Genomic DNA, 18,648 nt, shown 5'->3' on the forward strand with positions numbered 1-18,648 from the left:
CCCCATAACTTAATCCCTAAAATAAATTGAGTGTGGCCTTTATGTGGCCATTATTTCAAAGTAAACCTAATCCTGAGTAAAATCATAACCCTAATCCTAAACTAAATTGAATTTGTAGTTCTTACATTAAACTGAACCTAGTCTTTGTTCAAATTCAAATTTTAACCCAAATTCTAAACGTAAACTAAATCTGATTCTAGCCTTGGCGTTACGTAAACCTAATCCTGGTTTAAATTTGACCTTTAAACCCAAATCCTAAACTAAATTTACATTGAGTCAAACCTGATCCTAATTCAAATCCCAACTCTATTTTTAAACTAAATTTGATTTTAGCTCTTAAACTAAACCTAGTCTAGACTGGGCCTAGACCCCAAACCTAACCCCTAAACTAAATTTGAGTGTGGCCTTTATGTGGCCATTATTTCAAAGTAAACCTAATCTGATTCAGAGTAAAATCATAACCCTAATCCTAATCCTAAACTAAATTTAATTTGTAGTCCTCACATTAAGATGAACCTCATTTTAGTTCAAATCTGTAACCTAAACTAAGTTTGATTCTAGTTCTTATATTAAACTAAACCTAATCCCAGCCTAAATCCTAAATCCCTGCTCAGATAGTCTCCTGTACGAGTGCACACTGGACAGAATGTCCTCGCTGTGAAGGTCTCAGAAGTCTAGAAGCACAGCAGCCGACACATGTGCACGCAGCAGCGGTGTAAAGTTGTGTGCGATGCCGTGATGGGCGTCACTGTCGTCACGCACTGATGACATCTGACTGCGGGTGTCGCTGCCTTATTATCTTCCCGACGCAGGGCGGATTAGAAAAATGGGATTTCAGATGGCTCTCCCTTCCACCCCACACGCCCTCTGCCGTCGCTCAGTTAAGTGATTATTGTTAAAACACAGGGGAAAAAAATCATTTTGGAAATAATTATGATAGTAATTATCATTTCCCCCTTCTTGGCCGTGCAGATAAGAATTAACCCAGGAGAGAGAGAGAGAGAGAGAGAGAGAGAGAGAGAGAGAGAGAGAGAGATTGAGACTTAAAAGTCACATGGATTTGTTTGATCAGTCACAGCTTGATTTGACTCCTGATCAGGGTTGGGGAGCAAGAGTAATCAGATTACCAAATCTTGACTGTAATTCCTTAAATGCATTAACGAAACACATCAAATATAAGATTACTTTAAATAGATATGATGCATGTAGTCAGATACCACAAAATGGTACCAGTGATCCCTGATAATCACTCCTAAAAAACACAAGAATTACTTCAGAAACAACAGGATTAGTGGTCGGATTACAAAATAAAATAGTGTTAAGATAAAAAAAATATTTTAAAAAATGTGGAAGAGAATAAGGAGAAACAAAAAGGTTAATTTGACATATATTTGTACAGGTGGCAGATGAAAGTTAAAGATTGTGGCAGTGGTGAGTAAAAATAAATAAAATAGTAAAATAATAAAAAATAAATAAAAATAGTATAATGATAAGAGAACTTTGTTTATTTATTACTACGTTTCCCAAAGGACATTTTCTTGCCCAAGATATTCTGCATACATACTATGGTAAATAAATATAGTATATACAGTATACCAGGGGTGTAACAATACACACAATCCAAGCTTTAGTGCATACTGTAGGCCTACATCAGATTTGGGCTCATGTTTCGGTACATTTTCGGTACAGCAAGGAAAACAAGGACCTCAGAAAATAATTTTGAAAAATGTAGACATTAAATGATGTAACATTGGCCATATTTTACTGTAACTATTATGCCGCCCAAAAGTTGGCATGGGGTTATTTTGATTTGTGCTCGCCATAATAACAACATTAGCTACACGAGTTATCCAGGAGCTAACCTGAAAGGACGCTTTAGCTAACACACAACTGCTTTCTGGGTGGAGCTCATGCTTTAGAGGTTAGATGGTAACACATTGACATAATAACTAGATTTATTAAGCTATTGCGTCAGTACTTATTTGTTTTACCGGGCGAACCGAACCAGAGAAAGTCACTTTCCAACTGAACGTCCTGTTACAGTATGAAACGGTTCAGGACAAACAGGACATACCCTTACACCCCTAACATACTGTACACACACACAGCCAAATAAAATACACACCCATACTAATAATATACTACACTAATAAAACAGAAAATAAAGAGGTTAGGTACAAAGTATAAAAAAAGTTTATGACGCATGGATGAAAGGGTGGGGTGCCAAGTACAAAGTTTCAAATCAAAAGCAATGAAGTAACTGTAGAAAACGATGCAACTATGTTAATATACTGTATATAAAATGTAAATCTGTAGAGAAAGGTGCATCATGATGTTACATGGGTTACAAGGATTAAAATGTAAATGAAAAATGAAAAACAAAAAAAACACATATGAGTTGATGAAGTGGGGCATCACACTGCAAGTAGGAAAGAGGAGAAAAACAGGAGAAAAAGGAAAAGAAGGGGGCGGGGGGTGAAAGTACTGTATGATAATAATCAGTGTCAGTGTCCGGCAGGAGGAGAGAAGCAATATCACAAAGTAAAAGTACTCAATTCCAAGTAAACGCCCTGCATTCAACATTTTACTGAGTAGCACATAGTATCATAAATATATATATATATATATATATAAAGTATTATAATTAGGGCTGTCAAATTTAGCAAATTCCTTTAAACGCCACTCATTTCTTTAACGCATAAACACAACTTGTGATTTTTAGGTTGTAGCGGGCTCAGAGTTTAGCTAGAGTGAAGATACTGGCATCATATAAAATTTGAAAACGTAATGAATCCATCGGTACCAATCATGTCACACTAGCTTATTGCGAAGGAGGCTAAATAACGCTCCAAACTTACGCTAAATTTTGATTTAGAAAAACTGTCATGTCCATTTTCAAATGGGTCCCTTGACCTCTGACCTCCAGATATGTGAATGTAAATGGGTTCTGTGGGTACCCACGAGACTCCCCTTTACAGACATCACATGCAGCATATTGTTTTATGCTAAATGCAGTACCTGTGAGGGTTTCTGGACAATATCTGTCATTGTTTAGTGTTGTTAATTGATTTCCAGTAATAAATATATACATATATTTGCATAAAGTAAACATATTAGCCCACTCCCATGTTGATAAGACTATTAAATACTTGACAAACCTCCCTTTAAGGTACATTTTGAACGGATACAAAATGTGCGATTCATTTGCGATTAATCACGATAAACTATGGACAATCATACGATTAATCGTGATTAAGTATTTGAATCGATTGACAGCCCTAATTATTATACTTTAAGTATTAGTAAGAGCATATAGTAAATATGGTAAGTAAAAATACATGCTGAACAGCCCGAAGTTACACCTGAATGTGTATTTTAAATGTTTTCTTTCCACTAGATGAAAAACGATGTTTTTGCCTGTAGTGTCTCTTCTTAAGTAAATGTACTTAAAATCCACCCCTGGGTTCTGGTAAATAAGAATACATTGTTTATACATTATACATACATATATTTATATTTTGTTAAATTGATAATTCCATACTCAATTAGACGTTGGAGAAAAAAGTAAAGTAATCAGACAACATTTTGAGCTTTTGGAAGTTCAGTTGTTATTTTATTGATTACAGTGTTCTGCAGGCAGTCAGTAATCAATGGACACTCGAGCGTTCACATCGTGGAAGTCCAATCATGAAGAAGCTGCATCGTCTTCTTCTAACTGGAGCCGTCATTATTTCTCTCTTTCTCTGTTTCTCATGAAGTCTCAGAAGTTTATTAAAAGAAAACATACACACGCACACAGATAAACTTGGCCCATAAAGGAAGTTTGTTTTGTCGTGATTTTTTGCTGAAATGTTCATTTCAGGAAAAAGGATAAAGCGCATTTAGAGCCGTGCAATTTTGCCTGTTAGCAAACAGCCTCCCAATTATCTCCCGTTTGATTGCTTGCCTCTATCAAGGTGAGCGATTAGACCACCGCTCCTGTGAAGCTCTGGAAGTCGTTCTGAAATCGCTGCACTTTGATTTCATCAATCTGCAGGCAGCCCAACTGGAAGAAAATGTGAGTTTTATGAGCAAAACTTATTTTCCTCAGCTTCGCTCTTCCAATACAGTTTCATATTCAGGCCTTCCCTGTATCAGATTAGAGGCGATTTTTTTCCTTCCAAAAGAACTTCATAACATTCCTGTCAAATTTGGGGCCTTGCTTTCTTCATTTTTTTTCTCCTTCACTATTTTTTTTTCTCTTCCAGGGAGCATCGTCCTTGCTGGATATGATTTTGTACTATGAATCTACAACCCATCTTGACATTTCTGACAACAGCAGTATGGGAACATTGTGTTGGAGGGCCCTCGCTCATTTGATAAAGCAGGTTGGCTGACGCAGTGGAATAGTAATCTTTCCTTGTAGGCTTTCTCTGGGGGATAATGTACATCCTGGAAAGTGAGTTTGTTGCACATTACACGGTTTGAAGATGCAGGGGAAGAGCAAACGGGGTGAGAAGTTCTCCTGCTGCGAAACACCAGCATAAACACATCAAAACACTGACACGCGCCGCGTTACTGCAGCATCGCAGATAGCATTAGCAGGCATAACTGATTAGCTGTGGGGTGAGAGACAATCGGTCCAAATGTTACCTCTGACTGACTTCAGTGTGTGCGTGTGATCAAAGTGGGACAGGATGAGGGAACACAGTGTGAGGACTTTGAGCGTGACTTCCAGTTAAGATTATTTTGTCAAAAATATAAGGACACATCTCTCTGCGCCAACCGTCGCGGAGTTCTTGAAATAAACTTACTTTTAAACCGTTTTCACTTCGATGTGTTACTTCAGTCGCTTCAGTCCTTCAGCGTTGCAATCTGATGCTCGTAAAGAGAACCGACTGTGGCTTTGTCAAATTGGCAACATGCTTTAGGAAAAGCTCAGTGTGCCATCCTATGTTGTGAGTTCATATTACCACGATGAAATTCATCTATAGAGGGCAGCGCGCTCAGGTCTCCCTGTCTCATAAAAAAAAAATTAAAGGAATTTTGTAATAGTAGGCTATTACAAAAATTGTCAAACTGATGGACTAATGGACCAACACAGTCTCACGGCAGTTTGTGTAATACTCACAAAATGTAATCTATTTGATTCGTGTACATAGACATGAATTTCCCTTTATTTCGTGGTCGTATTTTTGTGCGTTTTCCTACGAATGTCCGGAAACACGTGACACGTGTGTCAATTGCTGCTCCAGTCTTTTCAAAATAAAACTACTTAGTTAGGTTTAGGAATAGATCGACTTGGTTAGGCTTAGGCAACAAAGCTACTAAAAGATTGTGGTTTGAGTTGTAATAACACCTTAAGTGTGTAACTTAAGTATGGAAGTTACGTGACAAAAACTACTTAGTTAGCTTTAGGAAAAGATCGCGGTTCGGATTAAAATAACTCCAGAACTGCTGTAATTTAAGTACGGAAGTTACTTGACAAATAAATGAACTTTGACTTGTGGTTTCACACGGGACATGAACACCGGTCTCCACCCATCCACCCTGACCTCCTGCCTACGCAGCGTTTGCCGCTCTTTATACTTCCCGGTTCACAATCACGTGGATTACATACGAATTGATTTAGTGCTGACCATCACGAAAAAATGTGAAATCCGTGTCTATATATATGAATCAGTACATTCAATTTCTTGACTAGTTCACGAATTGCTGTGCTTCCCCGTCAGCTTGCTTAAAGAAGGTGCTGTAGGTAGATTTGTAGGTGTGTCAAAAAGTCGTTTACATACATGTTTTGTAAAGATACACATTTACGCCTATATGTTCCCGTGGTTATGACGCGCCACAATGAAAGTTAATCTGCGAAATAGGAAGTACTGGCAAGGTGACATAAGGGACTACTCGCAGCGTTAATTAGCATTAATGTAGCTGGTGAGCTAACTGCTATCCGGGCCGCTAGATTACGAATCCTACTATAGCAAAGGGATGACCCGCCCTACTCTGCCTCTGATTGGCTAGAGCTCGTTGCCTGTGTTGGTTGGATTGGTTAGATTTAGGCATGAGGAGCAAAGAGTACAGAAGCAAAGACACAAAACTGGTGCTTTTTTTTGACAACAGATGACAGTCGCTAGATGGCGCTGCGGTAGCGCTGCCGCCATTTTGGACTGAAAACACCATTGAGTCTGTGTCCGTGGATGTATAAAGAGACGTCTGCAAATCAGAGGATAGAGGATTTTTTAGGTAAATCAACTTCCCAGTACGAACACTTAAATATTCCTCATTTAAATCATGATGTCCTAAAAGTAGTAAAATGAACTAACAACTGAATCCAGAGTTATTTTCCTCGGCATAATGAACGTTCATCAGACCCACGGGACTGCACCACCCTGCACGCTCATATGACATATCGGGTTCTGCCAGCTTCCTGCTAGCTGTATGCAGCTGTAATAATGGATATATTGGCTGTAATTCATCACTTTTATTATCTCATAATACACCCACCTTTGCACTGCACTTTGTAGACGTTTTACTGGCGTCCGGTACTCATTTCAGTCCAATATGACGGAGACGTAGCTCTGCGTCTGGGCGATGACGTTTCAATGGAACGAACAATTGAATTTCACTTATGAATATACGTTCTTTGTGAGGAGTGAGATTGGTTAGGGTTAGTGCAGGGGTCTGCAACCTACGACATTTTTTCTCGTAAAGTTATGACTTTATTCTCGTAATATTACGACTTTTTTCTTGTAAAGTTATGACTTTATTCTCGTAATATTACAACTTTTTTCCCGTAAAGTTATGACTTTATTCTCGTAATATTACGACTTTTTTCTCGTAAAGTTATGACTTTATTCTCGTAATATTACGACTTTTTTCTCGTAAAGTTATGACTTTATTCTCGTAATATTACGACTTTTTTTCTTGTAAAGTTATGACTTTATTCTCGTAATATTATGACTTTTTTCTCGTAAAGTTATGACTTTATTCTCGTAATATTACGACTTTTTTTCTTGTAAAGTTATAACTTTATTCTCGTAATATTACGACTTTTTTTTTTTTAGTTAAGTTATGACTTTATTCTCGTAATATTACGACTTTATTCTGTAAATCTCAGATGTTTTTGTCCCTAATACTCCGTAGTACATTTTCTCTTTGGCCCTCACTGCATTAAACTTATATACTATATACTTAGACTATAAACTGTGTTACCTTCATCACAATGCTCAAATGTTTTGCAGCTCCAGACAGATTTGTTTTATTTATTTTTTGCCTAAAATGGCTCTTTTGATAGTAAAGGTTGCTGACCCCTGTGTTAGGGTAAGAACATCAGGGTAAACCAATCAGAGGCAGAACAGGGCGGGTCATGCCTTCGCTATAGTAGGATTCGTAATAACGCAACTGGGCACATGTCAGTCACATAGCCCTCCAAGCTAGCTTGCTCAGCTGCTGACCCTTCATAAGCTAACACAGTTTAGTCAAGAGACTCCTGTCACAGTCTGCATCCCATATTGTAAAAAGTGAGATTTTCATAGTTCTTATATTATAAAGCAGGTTTAAGTGATGTAAAAATATTTTGAAAATATCGAAACGCTTAATCCACAGATAAATACACACAGCCGGTATTCAGAAACTGTGCATTTGAAACAAGCCGTCAGGATTTCTGTCCATTTGTGATGTCACAAATATACAATATTTACACCATTTCACAGTTTTAAATGTTAACATTCTAAATGTGTCCTAGTTTATTTCCTGCTGCAGTGTGAATGACATCAGCTGACAGGAAGTAAACAGCCGTTGCCTAGCAACGGAATTCTGTTGCAATTCTGTTGCAACTCTGTTGAAAAGCACTAAAACGGAGCGTTTCAGACGGAGGGGTAAATACAGGTATATTCAGACCGACGGTATGAGGAAAATAAAGGGTTTTATGAAGATTAAAGCATGTAAACATGTTCTAGTAGAAACATAAAATACAAGTATGAACCTGAAAATAAACACAATATGGGACCTTTAATACTGGACTCATAAGGTGGACACAAACACAGCATGTAATATTGCAAAGCAAATTAGTAGAATATAAATATAAATTAATATAATGTGCCCCGACCAACCCTCCACATCATCCTACAGCATTGACCTGACCGTCCCGTCAACTCAGGCTTGTTGCGTTATTCCTCCTGGTATCTTCTCAGTGTTCGATGTCAGGGAGGACAGACAGGCCGGTCCCGTGTTACAGGGTAATACTCACCACCACCTATCCTTTATCGACAGGCCGAGTGTTAGTGAAGCTCCACCATACATTGTTCTTTCTCTATTTTTGGGCTGATTCTGATTCTGATTTGAACTGTTTCTTTGTGAATGTTTCTGTATTCACTGTGTCTCTGTTTCAGAGTGTGCGTCTGTCCAGGCTGGATGTGTGTAATGTGCCCGTGGTCGACTACCCGGCCCAGTCTCTATCTAAAGCTCTGCTGACCAGCCGGCTCACAGTGCTGCACCTTCACAATGCCCAGCTCAGCGGCATGCCACTATACACACTGGGTATGACGTGCACACACACACACACACACACACACACACACACACACACACACACACGCACACACACACACACACACACACACACACACGCACACACACAAAAGCAGTATTCCCTCACTGATCTCCAGCTTCTGAATATATCTGTTAGTTTGTTAAATCATTTTTGCGTGCGAGCATGGACTGTGCGTACAAATTCATTCCAGCCTACATGCATTGCTAAATGTGTGCGCGTGCGTGCGTGCGTGGGTGTGTCCTGTGGCCAGCAGGACCAGATTTTGACCTGTGACCCTCTCTGCAGGTCTGGACCCGGATTACAGGCCTAATCTCTTACCTGTCACTTTACACACCGCTGCACACATCTATAAAGGTTCTGGCAGCCAGGACACACACACACACACACACACACACACACACACACACACACATATTCACAATACACTTTGGAGGCATAGTCTCTTGAACAAAAATATAAACTGAGATACACATACTTATTTTTTTCATTGTACATTTGATTATACACACTCCCACACACACTTGTACACACACAGCATATGAACACTTTATCTGTGGCCCACAAAAGATTAAAAGTGTCATTTGAAATAAACAAAAAAACAAACAAAGTACAGTGACTTCGTCCGTCCTCTCTGACCTTCATTGATTGGCTACTGTTCTGTCTCTGAACGGTATCCGTGGTGATAGAGAGAGGGAATGGGTGACACGCATACACACACACACACACAGACACAATTACTGGATGGGTATACACACATATAAATACAGTCACCATGGGTGAACATAACACTCAGAGGGGGGTTGAGTGCTGCACATGGATGGACACACACACGCAAACATGGACATGTCACGTGCAACGTGGCTAGTTACTAATAGGCTGAGCTAGATAAGCATGTTGCAGTAATAATCATTATGAGGCCAAACACATGCACACACATACTGTATATAGGTATATACTGTATACTGTATATATAAGGGATGCATGATTTATCAGACTAACATTGGTATCGACCGATGTTTTTGCCCTGATGACTGCCATCGGCCTATCGGCAAATTAGATGACATTCGCCGATAGCAGTGTCCGATGTTTATCTGTTGTGTTGCATCAATTTTGCGGCGGCTAAATGTTGCGTTGGTTATTTGCGGTCGGGATCCAGTCCCGGCCGAGCAGAGTGCAGCAGCACATCGGGGCCGCAGTACCGTAGTCCCGCGGCTCCGCCGTGGATCTGTCCAGCCCAGACAGCCGAGGCAGCGAGGCAGCGAGGCAGCGAGGCAGCGAGGCCCGAGGCTGCTCCAGCAGAGCGGAGCTCTTCGTCCGCTCCCTGGTGCCGTTCTGCTGCTTCTAGTCCTCTAGTTTCTAGTCACTGATCACGGATGGCGTCGTTCTCTCGGACCGATACAAATATAAAAATGAATAATGTTAAATGGGTCGCCGAATATACTTGGGTGGCCTTTAATATATGAGGGGCCTGCCCAACTAAAGTCTATACTTGAGAAACACTGCTTATGTTTCTAATCACTTTTACATTTAATTTATGTTTCACAAAACAAATAGTTTTGTTGGGCTGTGTAAGTACTGAAACATTCTTCTCATTGAGTAGGTAGATGTATAGCAGATGAAAAGACTTTTGAAGCAGTTATTTTTTTTTTTTTTAAATAATCTTTTTCATATGAAAGAAGGTTATATTAAAGGTTGTTTCATAAATGTGTATGATTGAATTTCTGCTCATTCAAAGACAGTATAATGAAATGATGAATGACTTTAAAACAGCTTGATTATTATTATTATTTTATATGAAGAGGTCTTTGCTTCCCTGGCACAAAAGGAAAAAAAATAACAGTAAAAACAAAATAAAAGAAAATAATTTTGCAATCGATGCATCCCTAATGTATAAATATAAATCTTTTTATTTCTAGTACATGATCAGATGTCCTGGTAAAACAATCCCTGCTTCTGACTCTGCAGTGAACACAGCCTGTCGTCTCCTCTCAGCTGGGAGCAGAGTCAGAACCAAATGGACGCAGTTTGCTGCCCACTCTTCCCAACAGAAACTTGTCCCTCCAACATTTTCAGCCATTTCCTGGATCTCTTTGATGTTTTAGGGTCTCACAACCCACCCCCCTCCTCCCGTGCTCGTCTCTCATCCCACCCCAACCTCTCTGCCTTAACCGAGCCCACCGCCACACCCCCCCTTCTTCCCTCCCGGCAGGGGGTCCCGGCTGAGGATCATTGCCTTCGATCGGAGGGGCCTCTGATTGCGGGATTGGGCGCTCGCGGTGGACTCGACCGGATCAATCCCACCGATTCCACCATTTGGTTCCCACTGTGCCTGATGACAATGTTGGCATTCCACATGCAGCCCAACAGGCTTGATCAAATCTGCGGCATCGATTCTGGATGCGAGGGCAGCGAGGGCCCAGGCAACACGGACACATGTGTACCGCAGTACAGTACACATTACACAAATACACAGGGAATGCCCACAACGTGCACATAAACACAAGATAGAGCTCTGAAACACCATCAAAGATGTGATAAAGTACCATGATGAAAAGATCCTTACGATGATGTACACGCTGACATTTGGAAGAGAGAGGGCCTTGGAAGTTAACATGTGTGTTGTAAGGTCCCCTGTGCTGAGGAGCCACACCTCTGGCTTCAACAATGGCTCGTTCATGTTAGAATGGTGAAGGAGTGCCACTTGATCTTTACCGCAGTAATTGCAGGAGGCGGCGAGTCCTGCTGTGCTCTCGTTTTCATGCTCAAGTTCACTCGCCATCAATCAGTCTGTCATAGTTTCAACCTGGAGGCCCCGTGTTTGGCACTCAGAGGACATACTTGTACAATAGTTCATATCTAATATCAATTTAAAACAATCTATGTCTTAATTCAGGGTGGGGGTGTGGTTCCATCCAAAGTTAGAAGAGTGAAATTTCTGTCCAGTCCAGTCCCGTCCTCATCACCGCTGTCCTCTCTGTTGTCCAGAGGTTATAGACAGCCACATGCCTCCAATCATTTTACCTTCCAGCGAGGAGCTTCAACAGTTGTGTGTATCATACGGGAGCTTCACGTTATCCCCGTGACAAGGACCTGGTCCCCCAACTGGCTTCCCACCAATGGCCGTTGCCCTGTTGTATGTTAATTCAAATCAGTGGAAGAAGCTTACAACTCAACATACTCACTCAGCTTAGAATAACTTTCAAAAGTCACTCGTCTCTTATACTGTTCTGAAAGAATTTAAATAAGATAGATTTGGGTATTTTTCAACCGAGGTCCTATTCCAGCCCAGTCGCCAGGGAAAAACGTTGGCATCGTGCGTTCCTGCAAACCAGGGACACGTTAAATGTTGATGTTTTTTGCATTCGGTCAGAGTAAGTGACGTAGTACATTGAACGACCGTTATCGAAAGTTACGTGGTATAATAACGACTGTAACAAGTGAGAAAGTCCACTAAGGGTAGGCGGGAGGAGTGGTGGATGGGTCAAACAAACACAGGACTTTCACCTATGAGACCGCTGTTTGTGTCCCGTGTGGAACCAAAAGTAAACGTTGACTTTACACTGTAATGTAAGTCTGCTAAGGCCTGTTGTTCATGCTAGTTACGCTGTTACAGTTAATACGTTGCGTTGTTACGTTACATTGTTACGTTACGTTGTTACGTTATGTTGTTACGTTACAGTTGTTACGTTACGTTGTTACGTTACGTTACGTTGTTACGTTACGTTGTTACGTTACAGTTGTTACGTTACAGTTGTTACGTTACAGTTGTTACGTTACGTTACAGTTGTTACGTTACAGTTGTTACGTTACGTTGTTACGTTACGTTGTAACGTTACGTTGTTACGTTACAGTTGTTACGTTACAGTTGTTACGTTACGTTGTTACGTTACGTTGTTACGTTACAGTTGTTACGTTACAGTTGTTACGTTATTATTTGAACACAAACCATGATGTTTTTCCTGACCTTAATCAAGTAGTTTTGTTGCCTAAACCTAACCAATCGTTTCAAAACCTTAAAGGTGCTAAATACGAGATTGGGAGCATTTCTATTGCCTCCCCACGGCTCTCAACATGGCAGCAGCTCGTAGCTAACGGTGCTAACGGGGCTAATGGTGCTAACAGTGAGAACAATGACAACAGTTTTGAAAGAGCTAACAGTGTTAACCTGGGTGGGAACTAGAAGGTGGGTTCTACGCTTCCGCAACGGTGTCATCAGTCGGGACGGCGTTATCAGCTGTAACCGTATGAGAGCAGTGCAGAGCGGTAGCCATGAGCTAGCTAGTGGGGCACGCTCACATGCACGAACATGCATTCTGCTATGTCAACAAAGCAAGGAGAAGCTCTGATTACAACACAAACAGAGGGAGAGAGACTTCATTTTCTGCTTAGGTAGACATTACTCCTCTATATCTTTACATAGACAATATTTGTTTGCTGCTTTATTAATATCAGATATCATATATAGAGCCTTTAACAACGTGACATTGTGTGTTTCTGAAAGCGTGACACGAGGCTGATATGAAACATATTTATGAAACGTGTTTTTGGTACAGAAATGTCGACATTCAATAAATCCCGCGGTGAATGCCAACACTTTTTCTGTTGCTTACTTTTCTGTTGCTTATTCTCATAATTGTGGCAATGGGCCATACTAACTTACAGTAATGATGTAAAAAGTTTGTTTCTGAGTCCAACCAAAAGAAAACAAATAAATTGTGTTTAGCAGAGCACCCTGGTAACTTAATGGTTAAGACGCACATTGCAATGTCGGCGGTTAGATTCCGTGTTGTTGCGTGTCATACTAAGACACCCAGAGTTTACCGGCCTCGTACCACTTCCTTAAACCTTCAGTCTTCCTTGAATATTGATTTTCTAAATGGAGAAGCACTGACAAAGTTGATTTAGTATCTAGAAATTAAACAAATTACACAAGTGTTAAAGTCACGCTACATGTTTCAAACTAATTCAAAGGTTTGAGGAGAATAATTGCACTTTAAAGTAGTAATGTAAATTCTGGATCCTGTTTCTGATCTTTTGGTGCTCTTCATCTTTTATTGCTGCTCGTAGTTGGTGCACTGAAGTCAAACAAGGCTTTGCAAGAGCTCCACCTTACCAACAACCTGCTGAACAGCTACCAGGACGCCCTGCAGCTCGGAGACCTGCTACGCTACAACACCACTTTACAGACGCTGGAGCTCAGCAGCAATGTTGTAGCAGATGCTGGTAGGATGTTCATCTTTGTTACAGAACTTCAAAATATGTATGTATTCAAAATTGCACAGGGCAAAATTTGATATGTAAAAGTCTTTTTTTTCTCTGATTGAGAACCCATGGTTTTGTCCTATTTATGAAATGTATTAATGTTTAGGGCATGTTTGGTGTGGTGAGTGCAGAATGATGTTGACCTAAAATAACAATGAAGTGTGAGAAAGAGCATGTCTTAAAAGTTGGAAAAGAGGTGTTTAAAGGTGTTGGAAGGCGTGTTTTTAACCTTGGACAAAGCCAGGCTAGCTGTTTCCCTCCGCTTCCAGTCTTTATGCTAAGCTAACCGTGTCCCGACTCCAGCTCTGCACTTAATGCACAGACATGAGATTGATATCAGTGCTCTCATCTCACTCAGAAAGAGCTTGAATAAGCATATTTGCCAAAATGTCCAACTATTCCTTTAAGCTGCAAATTCACAGGTCAGAGTTCATCATTTTTTTACATTCAGCCAATGGAATCACAGCTTTTTTGTGTCACACACCCAATGTGTGAAGTACAGCTCAAGTGATTCATTTAGACTGAATCCCTATGTGATTGTTAAAGGATTAGTTCAACAGTTTGGAAGAAATGTGTTGAAGTTAATGTTTGGTTGGTTAATTTGTGGTTTTAGAAGGAGTTACATGGTGTAACTATTTCTTCATAATTTTCACATCTCTCTCTCTCTGAAAGAAAGCAAATAAGTGTAGCTCCCAGAATGTTGCACTGTTCCTTTAAATCAGTGGCAAAAGTGTTTCGTTGCAAAATGCATTCCCAAATGTTCATAATTTACATAGTGTGAGCGAGAGGCAGAGCAAATGTTCGCAGAAGTTGTTTGCAATTGAGACACGTAATCTTGTTAATTATTAGTATCACTTTGGCAGCCCTTGTTCAGTTTTCGCTAATTAAAGAATGACCCACCTAACTTTGCTTGCCAGCAGCTTGCAGGGAAAACAGGAAAGCAACAGGATAGGTAAAAACAGTGGGAGGGGTCCTCACACTGTCAGCCTGCAAACATGCCCAGTCCAGCTTTAATAGTATCTAATTGATACAGATATGTGAAAAAGGTTAAGCACAAACACGGTAGCAACCTTCTCCATAGTTACTGGAGCTCACTCCCACTAAACATCTGTCAGTGCCATTTAGCTTACAAATACAAAACAGTTCAGCTGAACCCGTTTAGCTAATTACCATCATTTCATGGTTTGTTTTTTTGTTGTTTTCTTACTCTGCAGGTTTGGAGGAGCTGTGTGATGGTCTGAGGTGGCAGACGGCAGGTGTGAGAGTCCTACTGCTGAGGAACAACCAGATCACCACAAATGGCATGGTCCATCTGGCCAAGGCTCTGGTGAGGAACATAATACCAGCATTTAGTTTGGAACAAAATCAGTTAATGCCGACAGTCAGCATACACACACACACGCACACACACACACACACATACACATATCTGTATATATACAGTATATATATACTGTATATATTAGGGCTGTCAATTGATTAAAAGATTTAATCACGAATAATCACACAATTGTTTATCTGTTCAAATGTACCTTAAAGGGAGTATTTAATACTCTTATCAACATGGGAGTGGACAAATATGCTACTTTATGCAAATGCATGTATATATTAATTATTTGAAATTAATTAAAAACCAAAACTAATGAGAAATATTGTCCAGAAACGCAGGTACTGCATTTAGCATAAAAAAATATGCTGCTTGTGATTATCATAAAGTGGGCATGTCTGTAAAGGGGAGACTCGTGGGTACCCATAAAACCCATTTACATTCACTTATCTGGAGGTCAGAGGTCAAGGGACCCCTTTGAAAATGGACATGACAATTTTTCCTCGTCAAAATTTAGCGTAAATTTGGAGCTTTATTTAGCCTCCTTCATGACAAACTAGTATGACATGGTTGGTAACGATGGATTCATCAGGTTTTTACAGTTTCATATGATACCAGTATCTTCACTCTAGCTACACTCTGAGCCCGCTACAACCTAAAAATCCCAAGTTGTGTTTATGCGTTTAGCAAACAAATTTATATATATATTTTTTATGTATATATATTAGGGCTGAAAATTGATTAAAAGATTTAATCGCAATAATCACACAATTGTTTATCCGTTCAAATGTACCTTAAAGGGAGATTTGTCAAGTATTTAATACTCTTATCAACATGGGAGTGGACAAATATGCTCCTTTATGCAAATGTATGTATATATTAATTATTTTAAATTAATTAAAAACAAAAACTAATGAGAAATATTGTCCAGAAACGCTCACAGGTACTGCATTTAGCATAAGAAATATGCCCAAATCATAACATGGCAAACTCAAGCAGGGCCATCTTAAGGCATATAGGCGGTCGCCCAGGGCGCCACGTTCTGGGGGGGCGCTGGTCGCCCTCTAAAAAAAAAAGAATAAATACTTTTTTTTTTTTTTTTAAATGCCAGAGGGCAGCCTTCCTTATTTTATGCATTGAGTTAACAAATAAACAAATACATAAATAAAGAAAGAAATACACTTTTCACCCATGTAACTCTCATTTTAGTGAAACTGACTAAACACTTTTAAGCCAACAATATCAGGGACCAATTGTTTATTTATTATATAAGAAATACAGTTATTTATGAAAGTAAGAATCTTAATTTTTCTCTTAAAACTATTGTGATGTCTGATGTGTGTTGCGGTTTACGGGGCTAGGGTTAGTTCATCTTCATTCATCTTTAAATTCCAATCCGAATCTTTCCAAGGGCACCCAAAGGGCTCGAGCCGGCCCTGAACTCAAGCCCAACAGGCAACAACAACTGTCAGTGTGTCAGTGTGCTGACTTGACTATGACTTGCCCCAAACTGCATGTGGTTATCATAAAGTGGGCATGTCTGTAAAGGGGAGACTCGTGGGTACCCATAGAACCCATTTACATTCACATATCTGGAGGTCAGAGGTCAAGGGACCCCTTTGAAAATGGCCATGACAGTTTTTCCTCACCAAAATTTAGCATCAGTTTGGAGCGTTCTTTAACTTCCTTTGCTAGTATGACATGGTTGGTAACAATGGATTCTTTAGGTTTTCTAATTTCATATGATACCAGTATCTTCACTCTAGCTTTAAAATTGAGCCGCTACAACCTCCCAATTATCAATTGCATCAATGCAAAATTATTGTTGTTAAATCAAATTAGCTTTAACACTTTATTATCACGTTAACTTTGACAGCCCTAATATATATACAGTATAAACATATATATACTGTATATACAATTTTTTTCTTTTCTCCATCAACATCAGACTGTGCTGACCAATCAGAAGTCCCCACATGGTTTCTCCGTAGTCGCCATAGCTACAATGTGTAGTTACATTTTTGAGGAGGCGCACATCAACAACAGTGTATCCTACGGTGTAATCATAGAAGCTGCCGTGTCTAGGGTTATTTTTTCCAGTCCTACAGTGGTCCTCCTCCGTTCATGGTCGGTGAATCTATCCTCTCAGCAGAGATCCAGAACCTTTTACAGAAACAGGCTGTGTCTGTGGTTCCCGTTCAAACAGAAGGGGGTTATACTTCCTGTTTTCCCAGGAAGACAGGATATTTCATACCCATTTTGGATTTTGTATTGCCCGCAAGACTTTCCATAATATGCTAACCATCAAGCGGCTACTTGGTCTGGTGCAGCCTGGTGATTGGTTCGCCACCATCGACTTAAAGAATGCATACTTTCAGATCGAGGTGGCTTTGAAACACAGGAAATTATTATGTTTCACCTTCCAGGATATAGCCTACGAGTCCAACAAACTGCTATGGCCCGGCCCCCCCACACCTTCAGTAGATGTGTGGACATGGCGCTTCAGTCGCTCAAGATCGAGGCATGAGGGGTTTCGTCATCAGAGAGCCCAGAGTTGATCTTACAGCTAACCAAGTTGGGGTTCACGATCAACTGAAAGGGGGGGAGCACCCCTTGCCACACCAACAGGTGGAGTATCTGGGGGTTGTGCTTGACGCGTGCAGGTTGTGGGACGCTCTGTCGTACCACAGACAGACGGTCCTGCTGCAGGCAGTTTGCAACTGTGGCTGGGTGTAACAGTGACAGCGTTGACCGTCATGCAAGGTGCTGGGGTCTAGGGCAGATTCACCCCCCTTGTTGCAGGGAATACCTCTGGGACCTCCTACGTCCCGGTGTTCACGATTGCATCCCTGATGAGATGGGGAGGGACCTGCCAGGGGAGAGTGGTAGGTGGTGTGTGGCCCCGATGCAGGACCGACGAATCAACCTCCTAGAGCTACAGGCAGTACTCTTAGTCCCCTAACACTTCAGGCCTCTGATACGGGGAGGCAGGTGTTGGTGACGGACAACCATACTACGGTGCCTTATATCAACAGGCTTAGTGGAGTTCAGTCCGCTGCCCTGTTGAGGATAGCCTGGAGTGCCTGTGGTAGTAGGCCTCAGAGCACCTGTGGTATCTGGAGGTGGAGGTGGATCTGTTCGCCAAACGACGCAACACCCACTGCCCTCTATGGTTCTCCCGAGTCAAGACGATCCACCTCTGGGGGTTCTGCTAGCTTTATCTGTGGTAGGCTATTTGCCATCTTAGCTATCTCATCATTGCTCATTCTTAAAATAATGTGTTACTTGTAATTTTAAGGGAAATTATTTGTTACTATGGAAACTTTTGTATTGAACCCTGAAATGATTAATTAAGAGACTAAGTGATGCGGGACAAAATCCACAGCCCTCATTCCAAGCTAAATTCATTCCAAAGTTTACCTGAAGCCAACACAAGGCTTCAGCAGTCTGAGTTAGTGCATACTGACAAAGTTAGCTCAGGAAGGAATCAAGGAAGGAAACAGAAAGAGGGAATTTCATGCTGAAGATA

General features: G+C 40.6%; 1 protein-coding gene across 1 annotated transcript in view; it reads left to right on the top strand.

Moving 5' to 3' along the window:
* The window catches only part of si:dkey-288a3.2 (protein phosphatase 1 regulatory subunit 37), a 90,496-nt gene that overhangs the window by 25,252 nt on the left and 46,596 nt on the right, over nt 1–18,648 (top strand). Inside the window, exons 4-8 of the mRNA XM_037796185.1 lie at nt 3,957–4,057; nt 4,248–4,367; nt 8,370–8,517; nt 13,598–13,753; nt 15,007–15,119. Of these exons, the coding sequence (XP_037652113.1) occupies nt 3,957–4,057; nt 4,248–4,367; nt 8,370–8,517; nt 13,598–13,753; nt 15,007–15,119 (638 nt within the window). The remainder of the gene's footprint in view (nt 1–3,956; nt 4,058–4,247; nt 4,368–8,369; nt 8,518–13,597; nt 13,754–15,006; nt 15,120–18,648) is intronic.

Source organism: Sebastes umbrosus, chromosome 16 (assembly GCF_015220745.1).
Source record: "Sebastes umbrosus isolate fSebUmb1 chromosome 16, fSebUmb1.pri, whole genome shotgun sequence".
Classification (NCBI taxonomy): domain Eukaryota; kingdom Metazoa; phylum Chordata; class Actinopteri; order Perciformes; family Sebastidae; genus Sebastes; species Sebastes umbrosus.